Source organism: Medicago sativa, chromosome 3 (assembly GCF_051527215.1).
Source record: "Medicago sativa cultivar Bolivia chromosome 3, Bolivia_mono, whole genome shotgun sequence".
NCBI classification, from domain to species: Eukaryota; Viridiplantae; Streptophyta; class Magnoliopsida; order Fabales; family Fabaceae; genus Medicago; species Medicago sativa.
Window position 1 is genome coordinate 53,373,463 of NC_140751.1, and position 23,728 is coordinate 53,397,190.

The window sequence follows — 23,728 nt, forward strand, 5'->3', positions numbered from 1 at the left end:
AGAAATGTTCACTAATATTGTGAGGGTCAACACCAGACACACCAATCCACGACCTGACATGATACCATAACGACCCGAACACCTCACAATGGAGAAACAAATGGGATGTAGTCTCCTCGGATCCGCACCCCGCCACGCACCTACCCCCTTGGCCTAAAGAATGTCGCGCCGAAGAAGGTTCATTCTTGTCGGTAACCTGTCTTTCAGCAGCCGCCAAGTTACAATAGATACCTTGAAGGGAACCTACTTATGCCAGACGAGATCTCTTGTTGCATAAACTATGAGAGAGTCCTGTGTTGTCAAAATTTGATAAGCACCTTGGACAGTGTAACCGTCATGAATTCTGGATCCCACTGCCACCTGTCAAGAGTATTAGTCTGCAAAATAACACTATCAAGTAATTGCATACACTCCTCTAACATCTCCTCTTCCCACATCCACAGTCTTCTCCTCCACCTCCAAGCCTCTCCCCTCTCCTATACAAGATGGAATTCTAATAAAAATACGGAAACTAGCATAACGTGGAGCTTCCCAAGCTACACTATGAGCAGCTTCATTGATTTATCTCCTAATAAACCTCGCATCAGATGTTATTAAATCTGAACTAAACAAGTTCCTACATTTAGTAATAATTGCATTGAAATGAGACACCCCTTGCTTGTTCCTGTAGATAGTGTCAACAACCGTTTTAGAATCCATCTCAAAATAATTTGTTAATATTATCATATTAATCTCATAATATATTTATTTATTTTCATATCAGTTTTTATAAGTGTTTACATATTGTCATATTAGTCTATATTTGGATTATATAATTTGAATTGTGTCAATCCTCCTATCAAACTTGTTTTTATGAGCATTTGTTGTCGTTTGTTGATACATTTTGGATTATATAATTTGAATGCATAAAATATATGTTCAAATTATATAATCTGAAACGGACAACACAAAGAACTTATATGTTCAGAGACGGATGCATGTTGTCCCATGGGTAGGCTTGTGCCCACACAAAAAATTTAGAAACTTTTTTTTTAGTAGTATAATGTATAAATAATTGATTTTTTGACTATATGGCTCACATTTATCACAAATTATTTCTCTTTTGACCCACACTTATCATCATATATCTCAAAAAAAATTCTTGATAATATAATATTATCAAAAATCGGATGAGAAATCGAATAAGAGATGACCGGTTAAATGTTTGTTTAGTTGTTTATATAGTGAAAGATATTTTTATTGATATTAATACTACAAATCTTCATATATAATGCCCCCACCATTCAAATACATGTTTAAGCATACAACACACATATTTGCATTTTTACTCTGAATTTACAACACAAATCAAAGCATATTATTGACACGCATCAAAATTAAAACAAAACTAAACTTGTGAATTATGATAGTATCATACACTTGTAACCCATTTTTGCAAACTATCCAAAACAAAATATTTAGTGGTCATGATTAAATGACACAAACCAGAGCATAAAGAAAATCATAAAATGTCATATAAAACACACAAATATTAGTGTGGTTGTTTCGGTGGTTAACGGCGAAGCTATACCGGTTATTCAACGTCGAATTTCTGATGCAGGCTTGGGTTCTTTGTTAATTATTCCGTTGGGAGCGGATAAGGTCCTCTTGAAGAGTCCTGACGGCGGGGATGTTAAGACTATTTTGTCGGAAGCACCGGATTTTTTTAACATTTTCTTCTCTAATCCCACTCGCTAGAATAAGGATTTTTTAGTTCAAGAAAGGGGTGCTTGGGTCAGAATATACGGTGTGCCACTTCACGCATGGAACTATGATTTCTTTAAATTGTGTGTCATGGATTGTGGTCGGTTGTTACGGGTTGATGAAATAACATTGGATAAAGAACGGCTCGACCATGCTCGTGTTTTAGTGTCAACAAGTTCTTTGGATTTATTGATTTTGAATACTTCGGTGTTGATTGACGGAGTTCCTTTTAAGCTTAAAATCATTGAGGAAGGGGGTTTGTCCTTGGGTGAAGATGCATGTTTGTTTGACGAAGAGATTAATTCGGTGGAAAATAATTCAGGATTGGGAGTACATCATGACAATGTGGGGGATTGTGGAGATGTTAATGATTTAATACAACACTTATCTGAAGATTGGAATCAAGAGGTGCATCAGGATTATGTTGCAAGTCGGCATCCAGCTGTTCCAGTTACTGTTCACGATAATAAAGAGCAGGAATATATCGATTTGTTGACAGCTGAATGTTCTCTGTCGCCATCCATTTTGAAGCCAGTGGTGCAGGTTCCTTCTCTTGATGCGGTTCCATTGGTTCAGTCTTGTCATACCCCAATTTTGGACCAGTCATTTCTTTTTAGTCGTATTTTTAAAATGTTTCAAGCTCTTTTCTCGTTTTAATTATTTAAAGTCATTTAGTCGTCTTTTAAAACTTTTGAGGCTTTATTTTACAGTTCAAAGTGAATTTCTTTTTGTCCAACTTTCGTGTAATTATTTCTTTTGCGCGTCAGTTTTTTTAAAATATTTTACGCGCTCTTTTTAAGTGTTTAGCGTCCTATTTTTATTTCCTGTAAGAAGCTTTTAATTCAAATTTTCCTCTTTGTTCGTCTTTAAATTGCTTCAAAAGTTTTTGTTTGTACTTTAAAACACCGCGTTTTTTTTTTTAGACGTTTCGGTCGAAATTTCGGCAGAGAGGTATTTTAAAATACCTCATTTAGGAAAATCTTTGGTTTTATTATTATTGTTTTATTATTATTATTATTATTATTATTATTTTTTATTATAATTATATTCTATATTTAGCTAAGTCACGTGAGTTTTGAACTCACCATCTTTTCTTATTTTCTTTTTTTTTTTATTCTTATTTCATTTTTTAGTCCTTGAGTCCTTTAGTCTTGACTAAGTGTCAGTCTGTCATTGGTCAATGTGAAACTTGGGCACCAATCCTTTAGTGTTGTGCTGTCCATTTTCTTGCATCAGAGACATAGGGGCATTTTAGTCTTTTTTTCTCAGAGTCAGTGTTAACCCTAATTTTCTACTATATATAGTCTACAGTGTCAGAATTTATTCCCCAATGATTGATTGGCCGCAGCTTTAATTACACAAACGCAAATCCCATTCTCTTTCATCCAAATTACAGATCAAAAATAACAAAAAATAAGAACATGATGAATATTCATCCTGGTTCTTCATGAACATCCTTTTTTTTCAGAACTCGAATTCCAACAAACACACATAATTTCGCTACTAATCGCAACAATCCAAGGCCACAATAATCATAAACCACTTTCCAGAAGCACTTAACACAATCAAAAGTGGTAAATCATATCAGATTCATCACTTTTGACCTCAATATCGCAGCAAGACAGTGGATCTCGTACTGGAGTTATTATCACTTACATATCCAAGAAAGCACGCGCTAGAGTCACCGTTACGGAGACAGATCCGAAGCTAAAAGAGTGGAAGGAGCAGCAGCTTGAATTCTTTATTGTTTCTCTTCCAACCGAAACTAAAGGTAACTCTTTCACTTTTCTTTTTTTTTCGATCTATGCTGCCATGCTTGAGTTCATGATGTTCATAAATTGTTGTTTGAGTTTTTTGTTTCAAAACAACTTAAAAAAGGAAAAAGAACATAGATCTACACTTCGTTCTTCCTCTCTTTTGAAATACAAACTCGTTTTCATCTTCATTATACAAAAGGATGCATAGATCCGTTTTTTTAAAAAAGGAAAAGAAGTGAAAAATTTCAGAGAAAACAAGTGTAGATCTAGCTCAAATCTCTCACCCCTTTTTAAAAATAATTTCGAAAATGGATTAAGGGGAGGAAGAACAACCGGATTCTAAAAAAAATTTGAAAAAAACAAAAAAAAAAAAACATAACTCCGGCGGCGGCGCCGCCACCCTAGGGTGGCCGGCCACCGCACCGGAGTTTCTCCGGTTGTCTTCTCCGATGACTCTATTCTAGAGAGAAGTGAGAGCTTCTCTCACTAGATTTAAGGTTAGAGAGAGGGAAAGAAGGAAAAATGAAGGAAAACCGGCCTTATGGCCTTTTATAACGTTGGTGAACCGGTTTGGTTCACCTGAACCAAACCGGATCCTCTTTGGTTCTTCTTCTCCTTTCCTAACCTTTAGATCTGCATCTCCCTTTAATCCAATGGCTCCTGTTCATTTTATTACTGTGTGCTTTCATGTGTTTGGTGCGTGTTCCTTTGTTGTGGACCGTCAGATCTATCTTTCTGATGGATCTGACGGTTCCTGAAACACACCATATATTCTGTGGTTTTACTTGTCATTTGCTTGCTGTACACATTCATTTTTCAGCCTTGTGATCAAATAATCCAAAGGCCAGGATCAAATCCCCTGCCAGTGGATCAAAGTGAAGGCCCAGCTTTATTTTTCTCTACTTTTTTTACTACTGAAACCCCTCTGTTGTGTTACTTACACCCCTGTTTCATTCAAAACTTCTCCAAAAACTCCTAAAAAATATGTGTGTTTATTTTATCGTTTTATTTGCTGATTTTTGCTGTTGATGTTAGTATTTTCACTATATTTCATAATTTCATATTCTAAATTTGTCTCATGCATTTTATTTAATATTGTCTCATCTATTTTAAAACTTTGATTTCCATATTTTATCCTTTTGTGTTCTTGGCTTTTAAAACTTTATGTCATGCATTCTTTCTAATGTCTTGTGCATTTTGTTTTTTTTACATGTGCATCTTGCTTTATTTTATGCCCTATCATTGCATTGCATTTTAGTATTTGATGCTTTTAACTTTCTCTATATCTCATTTAATCATGCTTGCTTTAAATTTTGGTATCTATTCATTTTTTTCCTATTGCAAAGCCCCATAATTTTTAGTGTGTATAATTAGGGGAATGATGTAATTTTATTGTGGGCTTTGCATTTAGGAATGGTATGTAATAGCTTAGTAATTGCACACACCGACACAAGCACCGACACTACACCATTTTATTCATGCTTGCTTTACTTTTTGCATCGTTACGTTAACTTTCCGTTAGTTAGGAAAATCACTTTTATCTCAAAATTTGAATAAGTGAAAGTCAAATTATTTTTCTTAATAAACCTTGGATCCAAATCCAAGTTGTTTTCCCTTTATTTTCTTAATCAAATTCCTAATTGAACTTTAATCAAACTTAGACTATCTTTCGCAAATAAAATGAAACAACCTCACTTCCATTTTATTCTTCTATACCTTTGAGGTCTCGCAACCCTTCTCAAAATCATTTTCAAAAATAATTAAAATCAACCTAACCCACGAAAAAATATTTTTATAAGAGTGAACTACGGTGGTTTTGATCCCTTTTAAGGGTACGTAGGCAGAGGCTTTATTCCTTTCAAATCAATCAAATAAAAATAACCAAAACTCCTACTTCTTCTCCCTCCATTCTTTCACTCATACTTTAATCAATATTTTTTTCAAATAAAATAAAGTTAGAAAGAGGTTCTCACGGAGTACCGTGAACGACGCGGGTGCCTAACACCTTCCCGAATCGTAACCAACCCCCGGATCCAAAAAGGGTTTTTCAATCTCTTTTTCCCTTCCCAAGAATAAAATCGAGCAAGTCCGGTAGATTGAAGGTTCAAGTCCAATTAATGGCTTGACACCCGAAAATCTTGGTCTACAAAAATGGCGACTTCACTGGGGATCCTACGCGGGTTAAGCCCACCTTTCTTCCTTTTAACTTGTGCTTTTTACCTTGTAAATACGTGTTTACTTGTTTATTTTTAACGTGAGTGGTGAGACAAGTCCAAGACCCAGACTTGAGAGGAACATTAGGATAGGACGGTGGTATAATCATAGTGTCCTGCCAAGAGTGAATTTTGGTTGTGGCACATGTGATAACCCCACTCAACTTAGGGATCTTAGAGATATACTATGTTGACATGAGTATTCGTGATCGACATGTTATTTTTAAGTGACCGCTAAAAGTTGAGGACCTTTAGTTACCTTTAACCCCACTTTGCCTTCTTAGGACGTAGTGCGGTGGCTAATCTTGAGTCAATCTTGATTTAGTTGATACGCGATACTACACTCAGACGAGACTTTCTTACGGACGATATTGGAACGAGAGTAATTTCGTAAACCGATAAAATTCGTAAGTGGTTGAAAACTCTGGGAACTTGGTAGAACCTTTGTTACTTGTGCAATTGGAAGCCTTAGTCCTTACCGAATAGCGTTGTTGTCCTTAAGCTCCAACATTGTATCTTACCATGTATTCTCCGTATTTTAAGCATAATCATACACGCATGCATTCATTCATAAAACTCTTTTGCCATCACCAAAATTTTAATCAAAGGACTTATTTAATTATTTTTTGTAAACATCGTAGATGGAAATTACTACAAGGAAAACCAAGTGTTACACTTTTCAGAGACCAGACGTGTCTAAGCTAAGGGATCTAGGATTGAAGGTAGCCAGTCGGGATGATTTTCAAGAACATCATGGGAAATTGCTCGATATCCTTAAGATAGATGCAACGAAAGGGGTCTTGGAAACTTTGGTCCAGTTTTACGACCTTCATTGTCACTGCTTCACTTTTCCAGACTACCAACTTGTCCCTTCTTTGGAAGAATACTCTCACTTGGTTGGTCTGCCTGTTCTTGACATGGTACCTTTTAGTGGCTTGGAACCTATGCCCAAACTCTCAACCATGGCTGAAGCCCTTCGTCTCAAACCCTCCGTTATCAAAGACAACCTCATCGAGAAAAAGGGTATCTCAGGCTTTTCTACTGATTTCCTATATGATCAAGCTTTCATCTTCGAGGAAGCAGGTGCCAACTATGCCTTTTACTCCATCCTAGCCCTGCTTATCTACGGCCTTGTGCTTTTCCCAAACGTTCCGGACTTTGTTGATCGTCGCGCCATTGAAATTTTTCTTACCAAAAACCCCGTCCCTACTCTTTTAGCTAATACCTACCATTCTATCCATGACCGGACTTGTAAGGGTCGTGGAGCCATCCTGTGCTGTGCACCCTTACTCTACAAATGGTTTGTCTCTCATTTACCTCGCTCTTTCATAGCCAATCGTGAAAATATCCCGTGGTCTAGGAAAATCATGGCCCTGACATCATCTGACATAGTTTGGTACCATCCAACCTGGGACAACGGAACAGCCATCATCCGTTGTGGTGATTACCCCAACGTGCCTCTTATTGGTATGGAGGGAGGAATTAGCTACAATCCCATTCTTGCCCGGCGTCAGTTGGGGTACCCAATGAAAACTGCACCAAATAGCCTAGCTTTAACCAATGAGTTCTACTGCAATGAGGAGGGTCATCTGGACCAAAGAAAGAAGTTTGCACAAGCTTGGCGTAGTATTCACAGACTCAAGAGAAATCAGTTGGGGAAAAGGGATGATTTTATGCATGGATCTTACATCCAGTGGGTTATCAGCAAAGCTATCATAAATAAAATGCCTTACAAGGCACCCAGGCTCGTATCTACAACGATTCCATCATCCTCTTTACCTTTACCCTCCAAAACTCTGGGGGAGCACTAGGAACAGTTGGATGACAAGGATCGGGAGATTGCCACTTGGAAGAGGAGGTATGATGAAGCTATGGTTATGGTGGAAGAAAGGGATGAAGAAATAAGAGGACTGAAGAGTAAGAATCTCAAGCAAGGGCAACAGCTGATTAAGAAGAATTCCCAGATCTTAGCCCAAAGTGCAAGACTTGCACCATACATCAGTAACAAAGAGCGTATGGATTTCTTCGCAGGAGCAGATTCAGATTCCGAGGAATAGGAGCTGGAGAGTGTCTCATTTGTCTTTTATGATATCATTGTAGCTTTTATTTATGTATTTTGGAGTCTATCCCTTGGCTCAGTTTGTTATAAAGGGAATTATCTTGTAGTATTTTATATTTGTAAGTTTATCCCTTGGCTTGGCTGTTAGAAAGGGAATTATCTTGTAGTATTTTATATTTGTAAGTTTATCCCTTGGCTTGGTTGTTAGAAAGGGAATTACCTTGTAGTACTCTTTTATCATTAATGTAATGTTTTAAGTTGTTATGTTTACAAAATTACTTCTATAAGTCCTTCGATAAAATAAAAAAAAACTACACGTTTTCGCATCTAGCATATCATGCATCATATGCATTCATAAAAGTGTCAAAATCAAGTCTCACACTTCACTCCTTTTCTGCCGCAGTAATTGAAAGTGGCCCGACGAATTCAACACAAGCCTACTCGCATTTATCACACAAGGGCTTACATTAAGAAGAAGATGGCAAATGCGGAACAGGAAAACGTTCAGCTCAGAGCAGATGTTAGTAATCTCAAGGCAGAATTAGAGAAGATGGCACTTATGATGGAAGTCCTGATGACTGAGAGAGAGCATGCAGCGGTTTCCGAGCCAGCTCCTACTGTGGTCGCTTCTGCTGCACTTAATGGTACTTCGCAGCCGATACCTGCCGTTGTTACATCTGCTGGGCCTACACAGCCTCTCATGGTGGGTTTCTCATCTGATGATATGAACAACCAGAGTTTCCGTCCTCCTGGTCCTCATGGTGTTGCTTCCCAATACTACATGCCGCCCGGTTATCCATGGGGCATGCCACAAATGATTAATGACGGTGTTCGTCCTGGTGCTACGGAAATGCCGTTTCCTTATGGTCAACAATCACCACCATTTGTTCAGCCTGGCCAGCCAATTCCTCAGGCTACTATGACTCAGGCAGGGCCTATTGTCCATGCGACCCAGCAAGAGGAAGAACAGGTTTATCACTCTGGTAGTGTAATGGGGGATGATCGAGTGGGTAACTTGGAAGAGAAGTTTGATGCAGTACAAAAAGAGTTGAGGAGTATCAAGGGTAAAGAGGTATTCGGTCAAAGTGTGCATGATCTCTGCTTGGTTCCAAATGTGGTAATACCGCCTAAGTTTAAGACGCCGGTGTTTGAGAAGTATACAGGAGAAACTTGCCCGCAAATGCATTTAACCACGTATGTGAGAAAAATGACAGCTCATAGAGATAATGAACCTTTGCTTATTTATTGTTTCGAGGACAGTTTGGCTGGCCCCGCGCATACAGGGTATATGAATTTGAAGAGTATTACCACTTTTGGGGAACTGGCCGACGCTTTCCTTCAGCAATATAAGTACAACTCCTATCTGGCACCTAATCGGAAAGAGCTGCAATCTATGACACAAGGGGAAAAGGAGTCATTCAAGGAATATGCTCAGCGTTTCATCCAGAAGTCTGCTCAGATCCGCCCAGCTCTGAATGAAAGAGAGTTATCTGATTTATTCTATGAAACTTTGAGCCCTTTTTACTCAGAGAAGATGGTGGCATGTGCTTCGCAAAAGTTCACTGACATGGTGGATACAGGGGTGCGTATCGAAGAGTGGGCCCGGAAAGGACACGTGTCTAAGGATAATGGTTCATCGAATGGTTCTTCGGGTGGCTCATCAAGTGGATCGTCTAATGGTAAAAAGTTTGGAAATGGGTATCCAAGGAAGAACACTCAAGAGGTCGGCATGGTGGCCCATGGCGGATCTCAGCCTGTATACCCAAACTACCCATATGTCGCCAATGTCGCACCACAAACGCCAGCCCCACAAAACCCACCTCAACAACAACAACGTCCTCAAGCTCCTCCACCATACTATCCACCATTATACCAACAACCTTACCAACCATACAATCCTCAACCATTCTACCCATACCCATATTATCCTCCACCACCCTCACTACCTCAACAACAACAACGTCCTCAAGCTCAACAGCAGCCTCGCCCTCCTAGAAATCAATTCCCTCCCATACCTATGCCATACAAGGATTTGTTGCCTTCTCTCCTTGCCAGAAATTTGGTGCAAACTAGGCCTCAGCCTCGCATGCAAAACCCTTTACCAGCCTGGTATCGTGCCGATCGCACCTGTGAATTCCATCAAGGGGCACCAGGGCATGATATTGAACATTGTCGCGCCCTTAAAGAAGAGGTCCAAAAGTTAATCAATGACAAGGAACTAACCTTCGCGAACCCTGACCCTGTTGTTCCAAACAACCCTCTGCCGCCACATGGGCCTGCTGTCAATATGATTCAAGGAGACAACTATGTTCTCTATGCAAGTGATATCAAGACTCCTCTGGTCCCGATCCATGTAAAAATGTGTGAGGCCACCCTCTTCAGTCATAATCATGAGGCTTGTGTTGTATGTTCAGTGGATTCTCGCGGGTGTAAGCAAGTCCAGGACGATGTGCAGGGGTTACTGGACAGGAAAGAACTTGTTGTCACTTGAAAGGAGAAAGATAAGAATGTTTGTGTTGTTACTCCAGTTTTCAAGACTCGGGAGCCACTTGTGATAATGGTCAATCGTGCCAAACCAGCCAGTACTTCCCTGGTGATCTGCCCGCCAGAACAGTTGCCTTATTCATCTCAAAAAGCTGTGCCGTATAATTACGAATACTCCATTCTGGAAGATGGAAAAAAGGTACCCCTTGATTCGTCAGTCCATGTAGACAACATTGCGGAAAATAGCAAGATCTTGAGGAGTGGACGGGTGTTCCCGGTTGTTAATCAGAAGGAAGTCAGTGCTCCAGCCGAAGAACCAGTGAAAGGGCGAAATCTTGATAAGGGTAAAGCTATCAGACAGCCCAATGAGATTGTCTATGAAGATAGTGATGAGATCTTGAAACTAATCAAGAGGAGCGAGTATAAGGTAGTGGATCAGTTGCTACAAACTCCTGCCAAAATCTCTATAATGTCTCTCCTATCCAGCTCTGATGCCCACAGAGATGCCTTGATGAAGGTGCTAGATCAAGCCTATGTGGAATATGATGTGACTCTGGGACAATTTGAAAGTATTGTGGGGAATGTGACTGCCTGCAACAATTTGAGCTTCAGTGACGAAGACCTCCCAGCGGAAGGAAAGAATCATAATCTGGCATTGCTTATCTCCGTCCTCTGCAAATCAGATTCTCTCTCTAACGTCTTGATAGATACTGGGTCCGCTTTAAATGTGATGCCTAAGTCCACTTTGGACCAGCTTTCATATCCAAAAGCTCTCTTGCAGCCCAGCACGGTGACGGTGAGAGCATTTGACGGAACTAGAAGGTCAGTATTTGGGGAAATAAAGTTGCCTATCTCAGTGGGCCCGCATGAATTTGAAGTTAAATTCCAAGTTATGGAGATTCAGGCCTCTTTCAGTTGCCTCCTTGGCCGGCCTTGGATCCATGATGCTGGGGCAGTGACATCCACTCTCCACCAGAAGCTGAAGTTTATAAGTCATGGAAAGTTAATAACCGTAAGTGGTGAGACGGCCTTGTTGGTCAGTAATCTGTCGGCTTTCTCTTACATTGGGGGTAGTAGCTCAGAGGGGTCGTCATTCCAGGGTCTCTCCGTTGAAGGGAGTGCAAAGAAAGCTGAGACTAGTATGGCTTCTTTGAAGGACGCTCAGAGGGTTATTCAAGAAGGCAAGACTGAAGCGTGGGGTCAGTTGGTGGAGCTGCACGAGAACAAACGCAAAGAGGGAATTGGTTTCCCGAATAGCAAGTCTGGGGCATTCAACCCTACTAGTTGTACTTTTTACAGTGCTGGTTTTATCAATGATCCACCGGAGACTAATGCGATCGTTGAGGATCAATCTGAAGAGGTGGCACCTATCTTCGTAACACCTGGGGGAGTCTGCTGCAATTGGATCGCTGTGGATGTTCCTTCTGTGATACCTCGCTTTAAGTAATATGTTTGTCTTTGTTTTTGTTTTTTTTCTTTAAGAAAACTCCTTTCGTCCTGCCCCAGACGAAAGTGAAACTTTGTAGGGCCTTATGTTTTGTTTCAAGTACTTTTGGTTATTAATGAAATCGTCGTTTCTATCACGGCCTTTATTTTACTTCACTTTATTTTATTTTAGTGCTTTTTCTGGAAAAAATGGTAATACATAAAACCAAAGTTGTTTCTCTTTTGCTTTTAAAAATCAAACTCAAAGGTCTTGCATTTACTCATTTAAAATCAATCATAAATCATATGCAGGCTGAACATAAATGAGCCCGTTGAACACAGTAACCCTATGCTTCCTCCCAACTTTGAGGTTCCCGTATATGAGGCTATGGTAGAAGGTGATGAAGAGATTCCTGATGAGATTAGATGGATGTTGGAGCGAGAAGGAAAGGCTATTCAACCTCATCAGGAAGAGATAGAAATTGTCAATCTGGGTACAGAGGAAGACAAGAAAGAAATCAAGATAGGGGCATCGTTGGATGCCACGGTTAAGGAAAGAGTTATTGAGCTTCTCAGAGAGTATGCTGACATTTTCGCATGGTCATACAAGGATATGCCAGGGATAGATGCCGAAGTTGTGGAACATCGTCTGCCTTTGAAGCCCGAGTGCCCGCCTGTTAAGCAGAAGTTGAGGAGATCTCATCCCGATATGGCCCTCAAAATCAAGGAAGAAGTGCGAAAGCAGATTGACGCCGGTTTCCTAATCACATCTGAATACCCTCAATGGTTAGCCAATATAGTACCTGTTCCAAAGAAAGATGGTAAAGTCAGAATGTGTGTGGACTACCGAGATTTGAACAAAGCTAGCCCAAAAGATGATTTCCCTTTACCTCACATCGATGTATTGGTTGATAATACTGCTAAATGCAAAGTGTTCTCCTTCATGGATGGTTTCTCCCGGTATAATCAGATCAAGATGGCTCCTGAAGATAGAGAGAAGACATCTTTCATCACACCATGGGGCGCTTTCTGCTATAAGGTGATGCCGTTCGGATTGATAAATGTTGGTGCCACTTACCAAAGGGGCATGACTAAGATTTTCCATGATATGATGCACAAAGAGGTCGAGGTTTATGTGGATGATATGATTGTCAAGTCAAGTACTGAAGAAGAGCATGTTGAGTATTTATTGAAGATGTTTCAGCGGTTGAGAAAGTATAAGCTCCGTCTAAATCCCAATAAATGTACTTTCGGCGTCAGATCCGGGAAACTTCTTGGTTTTATCGTTAGTCAGAAGGGTATTGAAGTAGATCCCGACAAAGTCAAAGCTATCAGAGAGATGCCTGTTCCAAAAACCGAGAAACAAGTCAGAGGTTTCCTTGGTAGGCTGAACTACATATCCCGATTCATTTCTCAGATGACCGCTACATGTGGGCCGATATTCAAGTTGCTTCGCAAGGATCAAGGGATTGTGTGGACAGATGAATGCCAAAAAGCCTTCGATAGTATCAAGGAGTATTTGTTAGAACCTCCAATCCTTGTCCCTCCAGTAGACGGAAGGCCTTTGATCATGTATTTGACCGTATTAGAAGATTCTATGGGTTGTGTACTTGGTCAGCAAGATGAAACTGGTAAGAAAGAGCATGCAATTTACTACTTAAGCAAGAAGTTCACTGATTGTGAGACTCGATACTCCGCGCTGGAGAAAACTTGTTGTGCCTTAGTCTGGGCTGCCCGGCGTCTCCGCCACTACATGATTAATCACACTACTTGGTTGATCTCCAGAATGGATCCCATCAAATACCTCTTCGAGAAGCCTGTTCTGAACGGAAGAATCTCTCATTGGCAGATGTTATTGTCCGAGTATGATATTGTGTACCGCACTCAGAAAGCTATCAAAGGAAGTGCCATTGCTGATCATTTGGCCCATCAACCAATTGAAGATTACCAGCCTATCAAGTTTGACTTCCCAGATGAAGAGATCATGTATTTGAAGATGAAAGATTGTGATGAACCGTTGTTTGGTGAAGGTCCTGATCCTGAATCTGAATGGGGTTTGATATTTGATGGAGCTGTGAATGTCTATGGTAAAGGAATTGGGGCGATTCTCATCAAACCCAATGGCGAGCACATCCCTTTTACTGCAAGGTTACGTTTTGATTGTACAAATAACATTGCAGAGTATGAGGCTTGTATTATGGGTATTGAGGAAGCTATCGATTTGAGAATTAAGAAGATTAAGATATATGGTGATTCAGCTCTGGTGATTAACCAGATTAAGGGAAAGTGGGAAACTCATCATGACGGTTTGATACCTTACAGAGATTACGCCAGACGTCTGTTAACTTTCTTCAACAAAGTGGAATTGAACCACATTCCTAGGGAGGAGAATCAAATGGCAGATGCTTTAGCTACTTTATCCTCCATGATCAAGGTAAATTGCCCCAAAATGGTATCTTTGATCAGTGTCAAATTCCTTGACAGACCAGCTTATGTATTTGCTGCTGAAGCAGTCTTTGATGGCAAACCATGGTTTCACGATATCAAGGTTTTCCTTCAAACTCAAGAGTATCCGCCTGGGGCATCTCGCAAGGATAAAAGGACTCTAAGAAGATTGTCTGGTAACTTTTTCTTGAATGGAGATGTGTTGTACAAAAGGAACTTCGATGAGGTTTTGCTCCGATGTATAGATCGGCGTGAGGCAGATTTGTTAATGCATGAGATACATGAAGGCACGTTCGGGACTCACGCTAATGGCTATGCAATGGCTAAGAAGGCGTTGAGGGCAGGCTATTACTGGATAACGATGCATGCTGACTGTTATCACCATGCCAAGAAGTGTCACAAGTGTCAGATTTATGCGGATAAGATCCATGTCCCGCCAACTTTGCTCAATGTTATCTCATCCCCGTGGCCTTTCTCTATGTGGGGCGTTGATATGATTGGTCGAATTGAACCAAAAGCTTCCAATGGACATCGTTTCATACTAGTGGCTATTGATTACTTCACCAAGTGGGTTGAAGCGGCATCTTATGCTAATGTGACCAAGCAAGTGGTGGTCCGATTCATCAAGAACAATATCATCTGCAGATATGGTGTCCCTAACAAGATTATCACAGATAATGGTACCAATCTGAATAACAAGATGATGAAGGAATTATGCGAGGATTTCAAGATTGAACATCATAACTCCTCTCCTTATAGACCACAGATGAATGGTGCCGTTGAAGCTGCAAACAAGAACATCAAGAAGATTGTGCAAAAGATGGTGGTCACTTACAAGGACTGGCATGAAATGTTACCTTATGCTTTATATGGTTATCGTACCTCAGTGCGTACCTCGACAGGGGCAACCCCTTTCTCTCTGGTATATGGTATGGAGGCTGTACTCCCGGTGGAAGTTGAAATCCCATCTTTAAGAGTTTTGAAGGAAGCTGAATTGTCTGAAGCTGAATGGTGTCAGCATAGGTATGATCAGTTGAATTTGATTGAAGAGAAGCGTATGACAGCTTTGTGTCGTGGACAGCTATATCAGTCAAGAATGAAACAGGCATTTGACAAGAGGGTGCATCCCCGCAAATTTAAAGAAGGAGACCTGGTGGTCAAGAGTATCAAGTCCTTTCAACCAGACCCAAGGGGCAAATGGACACCTAACTATGAAGGTCCCTATGTTGTCAAGAGAGCTTTCTCCGGTGGTGCTTTAATACTTACAAATATGGATGGAGAAGAGTTACCTCGTCCTGTGAATTCTGATGCAGTCAAGAAATACTATGTCTAGAAAATATATAAAAGAACAGCTCGGTAGGTTGAAAACCCGAAAGGGCGGCCTAAACCAAAAATGAGCGTCTCGATGGATTGAAAACCCGAAAGGGCGGTCCATGCAAAAGTTAGAGACAAAAGAAGAAAAAAAATATTTACCCTGATAGATTGAAAACCCGAAAGGGCGATCTATGCAAAAGTTAAGGGTTTATGACAAGTAACTGCATCAGACTAAGCATCACTCACTTGGGGCACCTTAGCTGTCAGAAGTTCTCCTATATCAGAGCATCATAGCAGTGGATTTCAAAGTTGTTAGGGAATATAGCGGTTATTGTGTTCAATGTACCGTCCATATATTAATTACCATTTTCCAAATTTTGTAATCCGTGGTGCCATGCCTTTGGCCGGTTACCCTTTCTAATACATTAATTTGAACCAGTGCTTTTATTTGGAATTCTTGTTTATTCTATGTGCAAAATTTCTTCCGTTTTTAATATTAGCACTTGAAACAAAAACTTTGAAAAATCTTTTTTTAAAAAAAAATTTCATTGCTTTCTTTGAAAAATAAAAAAATGACAAACATATTATCTTTACAATTATGTATCATGGAAGCATGTGTCAACATTCGATCTAAAAGCAGGTGGATACCACAATTGGACATAGTCATTGCTAAAAAAAAAAAGAAAAAAGAAAAGCTCGCTAAGTTGAAAACCCGAAAGGGCGAATTAGGCAAGAATGAGCGTCCTGGTGGATCGAAAACCCGAAAGGGCGGTCCAGGCAAAAATTAAGGACATAGAAAATGCAAAAAAAAAAGAGAGAGAATATATTCCCGATGGATTGAAAACCCGAAAGGGCGATCCAGGCAAAAGTTAGAGATTTCAAAAGATTTGAAAGAAAAATATTCAAAAGAAAGCAATGACTATGTAGAGCATGAATTTGAGAAGGTGCCGCGGTTGAGAAATGTCGACCTCTGCCAATGATTTGTTTGATGGGTTGTACCCCGGCTTTTGTTTTGGTTCATCCCCAGCGATGTTATCCCCAATGAAGATTACTAAGTGTTAGCTATGTGATGTCGGGCCACTTTCTTTGGACCTGCCCATGCTCGTCTCAATAATCTTTCTGTTAAACCGTCATATAAGTCTCATATGCATTCATTCATCCATGCATAGATAGCACGCATACAAATATCATTCATGCATAACTGCATTATTTTCCCATGCTTTACTCCAATACTTAAAAATGTCAATCCCAAGGTGTTAACCAATCAATTTATGCTCAAGTGGCAGGTCACATCAAATGATCATTTTACCAATGCTAATCAGTTTCCCAGTACCCTGCTTAAAGTATTCCGGTATTATTGATAGACAAGCTTTAATCAGTATTTTCGTCTTTACCACGGCAGTTGGTAGTAGACAAGCTTTATCTTCCGTTCTTTCGTCTTCACCACGGGCAGTTGGTAATAGACAAGCTGTAATCAGTATTTTCGTCTTTACCACGGCAGTTGGTAGTAGACAAGCTTTATCTTCCGTTCTTTCGTCTTTACCACGGGCAGTTGGTAATAGACAAGCTTTAATCAGTATTTTCGTCTTTACCACGGCAGTTGGTAGTAAGCAAGCTTTATCTTCGGCATTTTCATCATTTACCACGGGCTGTTGGTAATTGATAAGCTTTACTTCCCACCTCAAGCTTTACTTTTGTCTCAAGCTTTATGTCCAGTCTCAAGCTTTATCTCCCGTCTGAGCTTTATCTTCAGTCCAAGCTTTATCTTCCGCATTGTCATTGTTTACCACGGGTTGTTGGTAATTGATAAGCTTTACTTTCCATCTCAAGCTTTACTTTCCATCTCAAGCTTTACTTTCCGTCATAGGCTTTATTTTCCGTCTTAAGCTTTATTTCCCGTCTCAAGATTTATTTTCCGTCTTAAACTGTATTGCCCGTTCCAAGCTTTATCTTCGGTACTTTCATCTTTATCACGGCAGTTGATAAAAGACAAGCTTTATCCTCCGCATTTTCGCCTTTACCATGGCAGTCAGTATTAGACAGGCTTTATATCCCCAGTGTTATTTATCAGTTTGTTCCCCCAGTCAGTATATGTTTGTCGTCATTGCATTCATAATCACTTTATACACATGCATACCATAACACTCATGAGCATTACACTCTTAGCATCTCGACTGGTCCAAAAGTGGTGTATTGAAGTATTTAAGTCTCTTCGACCCATCGATTTAAAAGTCTTCTTTCAAATCTTCGTGACGAAGAAACTTAAATAGGGGCATCTGTCATACCCCAATTTTGGACCAGTCATTTCTTTTTAGTCGTATTTTTAAAACGTTTCAAGCTCTTTTCTCGTTTTAATTATTTAAAGTCATTTAGTCGTCTTTTAAAACTTTTGAGGCTTTATTTTACAGTTCAAAGTGAATTTCTTTTTGTCCAACTTTCGTGTAATTATTTCTTTTGCGCGTCAGTTTTTTTAAAATATTTTACGCGCTCTTTTTAAGTGTTTAGCGTCCTATTTTTATTTCCTGTAAGAAGCTTTTAATTCAAATTTTCCTCTTTGTCCGTCTTTAAATTGCTTCAAAAGTTTTTGTTTGTACTTTAAAACACCGCGTTTTTTTTTTTAGACGTTTCGGTCGAAATTTCGGCAGAGAGGTATTTTAAAATACCTCATTTAGGAAAATCTTTGGTTTTATTATTATTGTTTTATTATTATTATTATTATTATTATTTTTTATTATAATTATATTCTATATTTAGCTAAGTCACGTGAGTTTTGAACTCACCATCTTTTCTTATTTTCTTTTTTTTTTTTTATTCTTATTTCATTTTTTAGTCCTTGAGTCCTTTAGTCTTGACTAAGTGTCAGTCTGTCATTGGTCAATGTGAAACTTGGGCACCAATCCTTTAGTGTTGTGCTGTCCATTTTCTTGCATCAGAGACATAGGGGCATTTTAGTCTTTTTTTCTCAGAGTCAGTGTTAACCCTAATTTTCTACTATATATAGTCTACAGTGTCAGAATTTATTCCCCAATGATTGATTGGCCGCAGCTTTAATTACACAAACGCAAATCCCATTCTCTTTCATCCAAATTACAGATCAAAAATAACAAAAAATAAGAACATGATGAATATTCATCCTGGTTCTTCATGAACATCCTTTTTTTTCAGAACTCGAATTCCAACAAACACACATAATTTCGCTACTAATCGCAACAATCCAAGGCCACAATAATCATAAACCACTTTCCAGAAGCACTTAACACAATCAAAAGTGGTAAATCATATCAGATTCATCACTTTTGACCTCAATATCGCAGCAAGACAGTGGATCTCGTACTGGAGTTATTATCACTTACATATCCAAGAAAGCACGCGCTAGAGTCACCGTTACGGAGACAGATCCGAAGCTAAAAGAGTGGAAGGAGCAGCAGCTTGAATTCTTTATTGTTTCTCTTCCAACCGAAACTAAAGGTAACTCTTTCACTTTTCTTTTTTTTTCGATCTATGCTGCCATGCTTGAGTTCATGATGTTCATAAATTGTTGTTTGAGTTTTTTGTTTCAAAACAACTTAAAAAAGGAAAAAGAACATAGATCTACACTTCGTTCTTCCTCTCTTTTGAAATACAAACTCGTTTTCATCTTCATTATACAAAAGGATGCATAGATCCGTTTTTTTAAAAAAGGAAAAGAAGTGAAAAATTTCAGAGAAAACAAGTGTAGATCTAGCTCAAATCTCTCACCCCTTTTTAAAAATAATTTCGAAAATGGATTAAGGGGAGGAAGAACAACCGGATTCTAAAAAAAAATTTGAAAAAAACAAAAAAAAAAAAAAACATAACTCCGGCGGCGGCGCCGCCACCCTAGGGTGGCCGGCCACCGCACCGGAGTTTCTCCGGTTGTCTTCTCCGATGACTCTATTCTAGAGAGAAGTGAGAGCTTCTCTCACTAGATTTAAGGTTAGAGAGAGGGAAAGAAGGAAAAATGAAGGAAAACCGGCCTTATGGCCTTTTATAACGTTGGTGAACCGGTTTGGTTCACCTGAACCAAACCGGATCCTCTTTGGTTCTTCTTCTCCTTTCCTAACCTTTAGATCTGCATCTCCCTTTAATCCAATGGCTCCTGTTCATTTTATTACTGTGTGCTTTCATGTGTTTGGTGCGTGTTCCTTTGTTGTGGACCGTCAGATCTATCTTTCTGATGGATCTGACGGTTCCTGAAACACACCATATATTCTGTGGTTTTACTTGTCATTTGCTTGCTGTACACATTCATTTTTCAGCCTTGTGATCAAATAATCCAAAGGCCAGGATCAAATCCCCTGCCAGTGGATCAAAGTGAAGGCCCAGCTTTATTTTTCTCTACTTTTTTTACTACTGAAACCCCTCTGTTGTGTTACTTACACCCCTGTTTCATTCAAAACTTCTCCAAAAACTCCTAAAAAATATGTGTGTTTATTTTATCGTTTTATTTGCTGATTTTTGCTGTTGATGTTAGTATTTTCACTATATTTCATAATTTCATATTCTAAATTTGTCTCATGCATTTTATTTAATATTGTCTCATCTATTTTAAAACTTTGATTTCCATATTTTATCCTTTTGTGTTCTTGGCTTTTAAAACTTTATGTCATGCATTCTTTCTAATGTCTTGTGCATTTTGTTTTTTTTACATGTGCATCTTGCTTTATTTTATGCCCTATCATTGCATTGCATTTTAGTATTTGATGCTTTTAACTTTCTCTATATCTCATTTAATCATGCTTGCTTTAAATTTTGGTATCTATTCATTTTTTTCCTATTGCAAAGCCCCATAATTTTTAGTGTGTATAATTAGGGGAATGATGTAATTTTATTGTGGGCTTTGCATTTAGGAATGGTATGTAATAGCTTAGTAATTGCACACACCGACACAAGCACCGACACTACACCATTTTATTCATGCTTGCTTTACTTTTTGCATCGTTACGTTAACTTTCCGTTAGTTAGGAAAATCACTTTTATCTCAAAATTTGAATAAGTGAAAGTCAAATTATTTTTCTTAATAAACCTTGGATCCAAATCCAAGTTGTTTTCCCTTTATTTTCTTAATCAAATTCCTAATTGAACTTTAATCAAACTTAGACTATCTTTCGCAAATAAAATGAAACAACCTCACTTCCATTTTATTCTTCTATACCTTTGAGGTCTCGCAACCCTTCTCAAAATCATTTTCAAAAATAATTAAAATCAACCTAACCCACGAAAAAATATTTTTATAAGAGTGAACTACGGTGGTTTTGATCCCTTTTAAGGGTACGTAGGCAGAGGCTTTATTCCTTTCAAATCAATCAAATAAAAATAACCAAAACTCCTACTTCTTCTCCCTCCATTCTTTCACTCATACTTTAATCAATATTTTTTTCAAATAAAATAAAGTTAGAAAGAGGTTCTCACGGAGTACCGTGAACGACGCGGGTGCCTAACACCTTCCCGAATCGTAACCAACCCCCGGATCCAAAAAGGGTTTTTCAATCTCTTTTTCCCTTCCCAAGAATAAAATCGAGCAAGTCCGGTAGATTGAAGGTTCAAGTCCAATTAATGGCTTGACACCCGAAAATCTTGGTCTACAAGTCTCAGCCAACATCGGTTCAGAATTGTAAAGCGGCTACAGAATTTTCTCCTTCTATTCTTGATCGTGAATGTGCAGGTGGTAAAGTGTCACACTCTTTTAAACTTTTAAACCAAAATAAAAAGGCTGTCAAACGCACCAGCTCTTGCCCTCCAGCCAGGGAGCGTTCGTTAAAGGCAGGACCGTGGAGTTTGGATTGGGTGAATAGAAATAAAGTGGATGTTGTGGGTGGAGCCGGAAAAACTTCAAGTGCTCCTATTTTTTCTTCTTGTCGTGCTCCTCCAGTGACTAAGAAGAAGGGTGGTGGATATCTACGTAATTGTGCTCGAAGTTTGAAACGTATAGCTAGACTTTCTGATAAGGATCGACGGGAGGTGCTACGGGTTTTGAGTAAGAAGGAAAAGAAACGCAAGAGGGTGTCAGCTTCATCTAAGATTATGGGTACTTCGGGGGAAGGGTCTTCCGGTGGTGATTCTCAATCCTCTGTTAATAATGATTTAAAAAATTGGTTAGTCCTTCATGGTAATAATAAGGTGGTGTCAGATGATGTTAGTGGGATAGGCAAGACGGTGGGCATTAAATTTCATGGTGATAAAAATAATATGTTTGACGTCTTGTCTGGGGTGGGAAGGAAAAATTCGGCAGTTGGAGGGAAAGGGGTTTAAGTTGTGTCAGAGGTTGGTGGTGGGGGTTGGTAACGTGTTTTGCGTGTGTCATGAAGATTGTGTCTTGGAATGTAAGGGGTCTGGGTGGCTTTGAAAAACGGAGGGAGGTGTCTCAGTTGGTGCGGGAGAAACAACCTTTTATTCTATGTATTCAAGAATCGAAATTAGCTGTGTTTGATGTTCGGATTTGTAAAGCTATGTGGGAGGATGTGGATGTGGATTTTTCTTTTCAACCGTCGATTGGGGCGTCGGGAGGTTTAGCCATTATGTGGAATAAAAATGAGGTAGAGGTGTGGTCGTCAATGTCGTTTGATCATGTTTTGGTGGTTGCCGGGAAATTTGTGAAGTCGGGAGAACAATTTGTTTTATTTAATGTTTATGCACCTTGTGATGTAAACGGTCAGGAGGCTCTTTGGGTCAGTATTTCTAATAGATTGAATTCTTTAACTGATCAAAATGTCTGCATTTGCGGTGATTTTAATGCGGTGAGGTGTGGCGATGAAAGGAGAAGTATGGGTGGCGTTTCTAGTCAAGCTGGTAGTGCACCTTTTAATAATTTTATTGATGGGAATTTTCTGATAGATCTTCCTCTCCGGGGTCGCAGTTACACTTGGTTTCGGGGAGATGGGAAGTCTATGAGTCGGTTAGACCGTTTTTTACTATCAGAAAAGTGGAGTTTGTCTTGGCCGAATTGTTTTCAGATGGCGTCGGCGCGTGGGTTGTTTGATCATTGTCCTTTAGTGCTTACCGTTGATGAGGAAAATTGGGGACCGAGACCGGTTCGGATGTTAAAATGTTGGGAAAATTTTCCGGGTTATAGTAATTATGTTCGTGAAAAATGGAATTGCTTTCATGTTGTTGGATGGGGTGGTTTTGTGTTGAAAGAAAAGTTAAAATTGATCAAATTGGCCTTGCAGGAGTGGCATCAGAGTCACGCTCAAAATTTACCAGCTAAAATTTTGGCTTTGAAGGATAGAATTTCTTTGCTTGATTTAAAGGGGGAAACATCTGTGTTACTTGACGAAGAGGTCGAGGATCTTCATGGGTTTACGGAGGAGCTGTTTTCTTTATCCCGGATTAATTCTAGTATCTGTTGGCAACAATCGAGGATGAATTGGCTACGGGAAGGGGATGCAAATTCTAAATTCTTTCATGGTATTATGTCAAGTAGAAAACGAAGAAATAATATTCCATTCTTTCTGGTGGATGGTGTGTTGGTTGAAGGTGTCGATAATGTCCGACATGCTGTATTTTCCCACTTTCAATCGCATTTTCGTACCTCAAGTGTTGTGCGCCCCTCTATGGGCAATATGGAGTTTCGCTCTTTGTCATTTAGAGAAGGGGATGGTTTGATAAAAATCTTTACTGTCGAAGAGGTGAAGGCGGCGGTTTGGGACTGTGAAAGTTACAAATGTCCGGGTCCGGATGGAATTTCGTTTGGCTTTATCAAAGATTTTTGGGACATTTTGAAGGATGATTTGATGCGCTTTTTACTTGAATTTCATAGGAATGGAAAATTGGCTAAGGGGATAAATAGCACTTTTATTGCTCTTATTCCTAAGGTCGATAGTCCTCAACGTCTGAATGATTTCCGTCCCATCTCTTTGGTGGGAAGCATGTATAAAATCTTGGCTAAAGTTCTTGCTAACCGTCTTCGCTTGGTAATTGGTTCGGTAATATCAGACTCTCAGTCGGCTTTCATTAAGGGGCGACAGATTCTTGATGGTATATTGGTGGCTAATGAAATAGTTGATGAAGCTCATAGACATAGTAAGGAGTTGTTACTCTTTAAGGTTGATTTTGAAAAGGCGTACGACTCTATTGATTGGGGTTACTTACAAGAGGTGATGCAGAAAATGGGGTTTCCTACTCTTTGGAGGAAATGGATTAAGGAATGTACAGAGACAGCTACAGCTTCTGTGTTGGTCAATGGCTCTCCAACTGATGAGTTCTCCCTGGGGAGAGGACTGAGGCAAGGTGATCCGCTTTCTCCTTTCTTGTTTCTCTTGGCGGCAGAA

The 23,728-nt window shown here is 39.4% G+C and overlaps 3 protein-coding genes across 3 annotated transcripts; all 3 read left to right on the top strand.

The window, feature by feature from the left end:
- Positions 1 to 6,354: 6,354 nt before the first annotated feature.
- On the top strand, positions 6,355 to 7,770 carry LOC146938296 (uncharacterized). Its single transcript, XM_085749610.1, has 2 exons — positions 6,355 to 7,410; positions 7,525 to 7,770. The coding sequence occupies exons 1-2, from the start codon at positions 6,355 to 6,357 to the stop codon at positions 7,768 to 7,770; spliced, it is 1,302 nt and encodes a 433-aa protein (XP_085605736.1).
- Positions 7,771 to 8,195: 425 nt separating this feature from the next.
- On the top strand, positions 8,196 to 11,853 carry LOC146938297 (uncharacterized). The gene has a single exon (XM_085752261.1). The coding sequence runs from the start codon at positions 8,251 to 8,253 to the stop codon at positions 10,261 to 10,263; it is 2,013 nt and encodes a 670-aa protein (XP_085608387.1). The 5' UTR covers positions 8,196 to 8,250; the 3' UTR covers positions 10,264 to 11,853.
- LOC146938298 (uncharacterized) lies at positions 10,330 to 21,710 on the top strand. Its single transcript, XM_085749611.1, has 6 exons — positions 10,330 to 11,699; positions 11,994 to 12,810; positions 12,886 to 14,697; positions 14,923 to 15,453; positions 18,755 to 18,908; positions 21,124 to 21,710. Exons 1-6 carry the CDS (start codon positions 10,330 to 10,332, stop codon positions 21,708 to 21,710), a joined length of 5,271 nt encoding a protein of 1,756 aa, XP_085605737.1.
- The last annotated feature ends 2,018 nt before the right edge of the window (positions 21,711 to 23,728 follow it).

Coding starts and splice junctions, on each gene's coding strand:
- LOC146938296 (XM_085749610.1), top strand. CDS start 6,355: ATGGAAATTACTACAAGGAAAACCAAGTGTTACACTTTTCAGAGACCA. Junction 7,411..7,524: donor ATGGATCTTACATCCAGTGG/GTTATCAGCAAA, acceptor GGGGAGCACTAG/GAACAGTTGGATGACAAGGA.
- LOC146938297 (XM_085752261.1), top strand. CDS start 8,251: ATGGCAAATGCGGAACAGGAAAACGTTCAGCTCAGAGCAGATGTTAGT.
- LOC146938298 (XM_085749611.1), top strand. CDS start 10,330: ATGGTCAATCGTGCCAAACCAGCCAGTACTTCCCTGGTGATCTGCCCG. Junction 11,700..11,993: donor TCTGTGATACCTCGCTTTAA/GTAATATGTTTG, acceptor AATCATATGCAG/GCTGAACATAAATGAGCCCG. Junction 12,811..12,885: donor TGATGCACAAAGAGGTCGAG/GTTTATGTGGAT, acceptor AAGATGTTTCAG/CGGTTGAGAAAGTATAAGCT.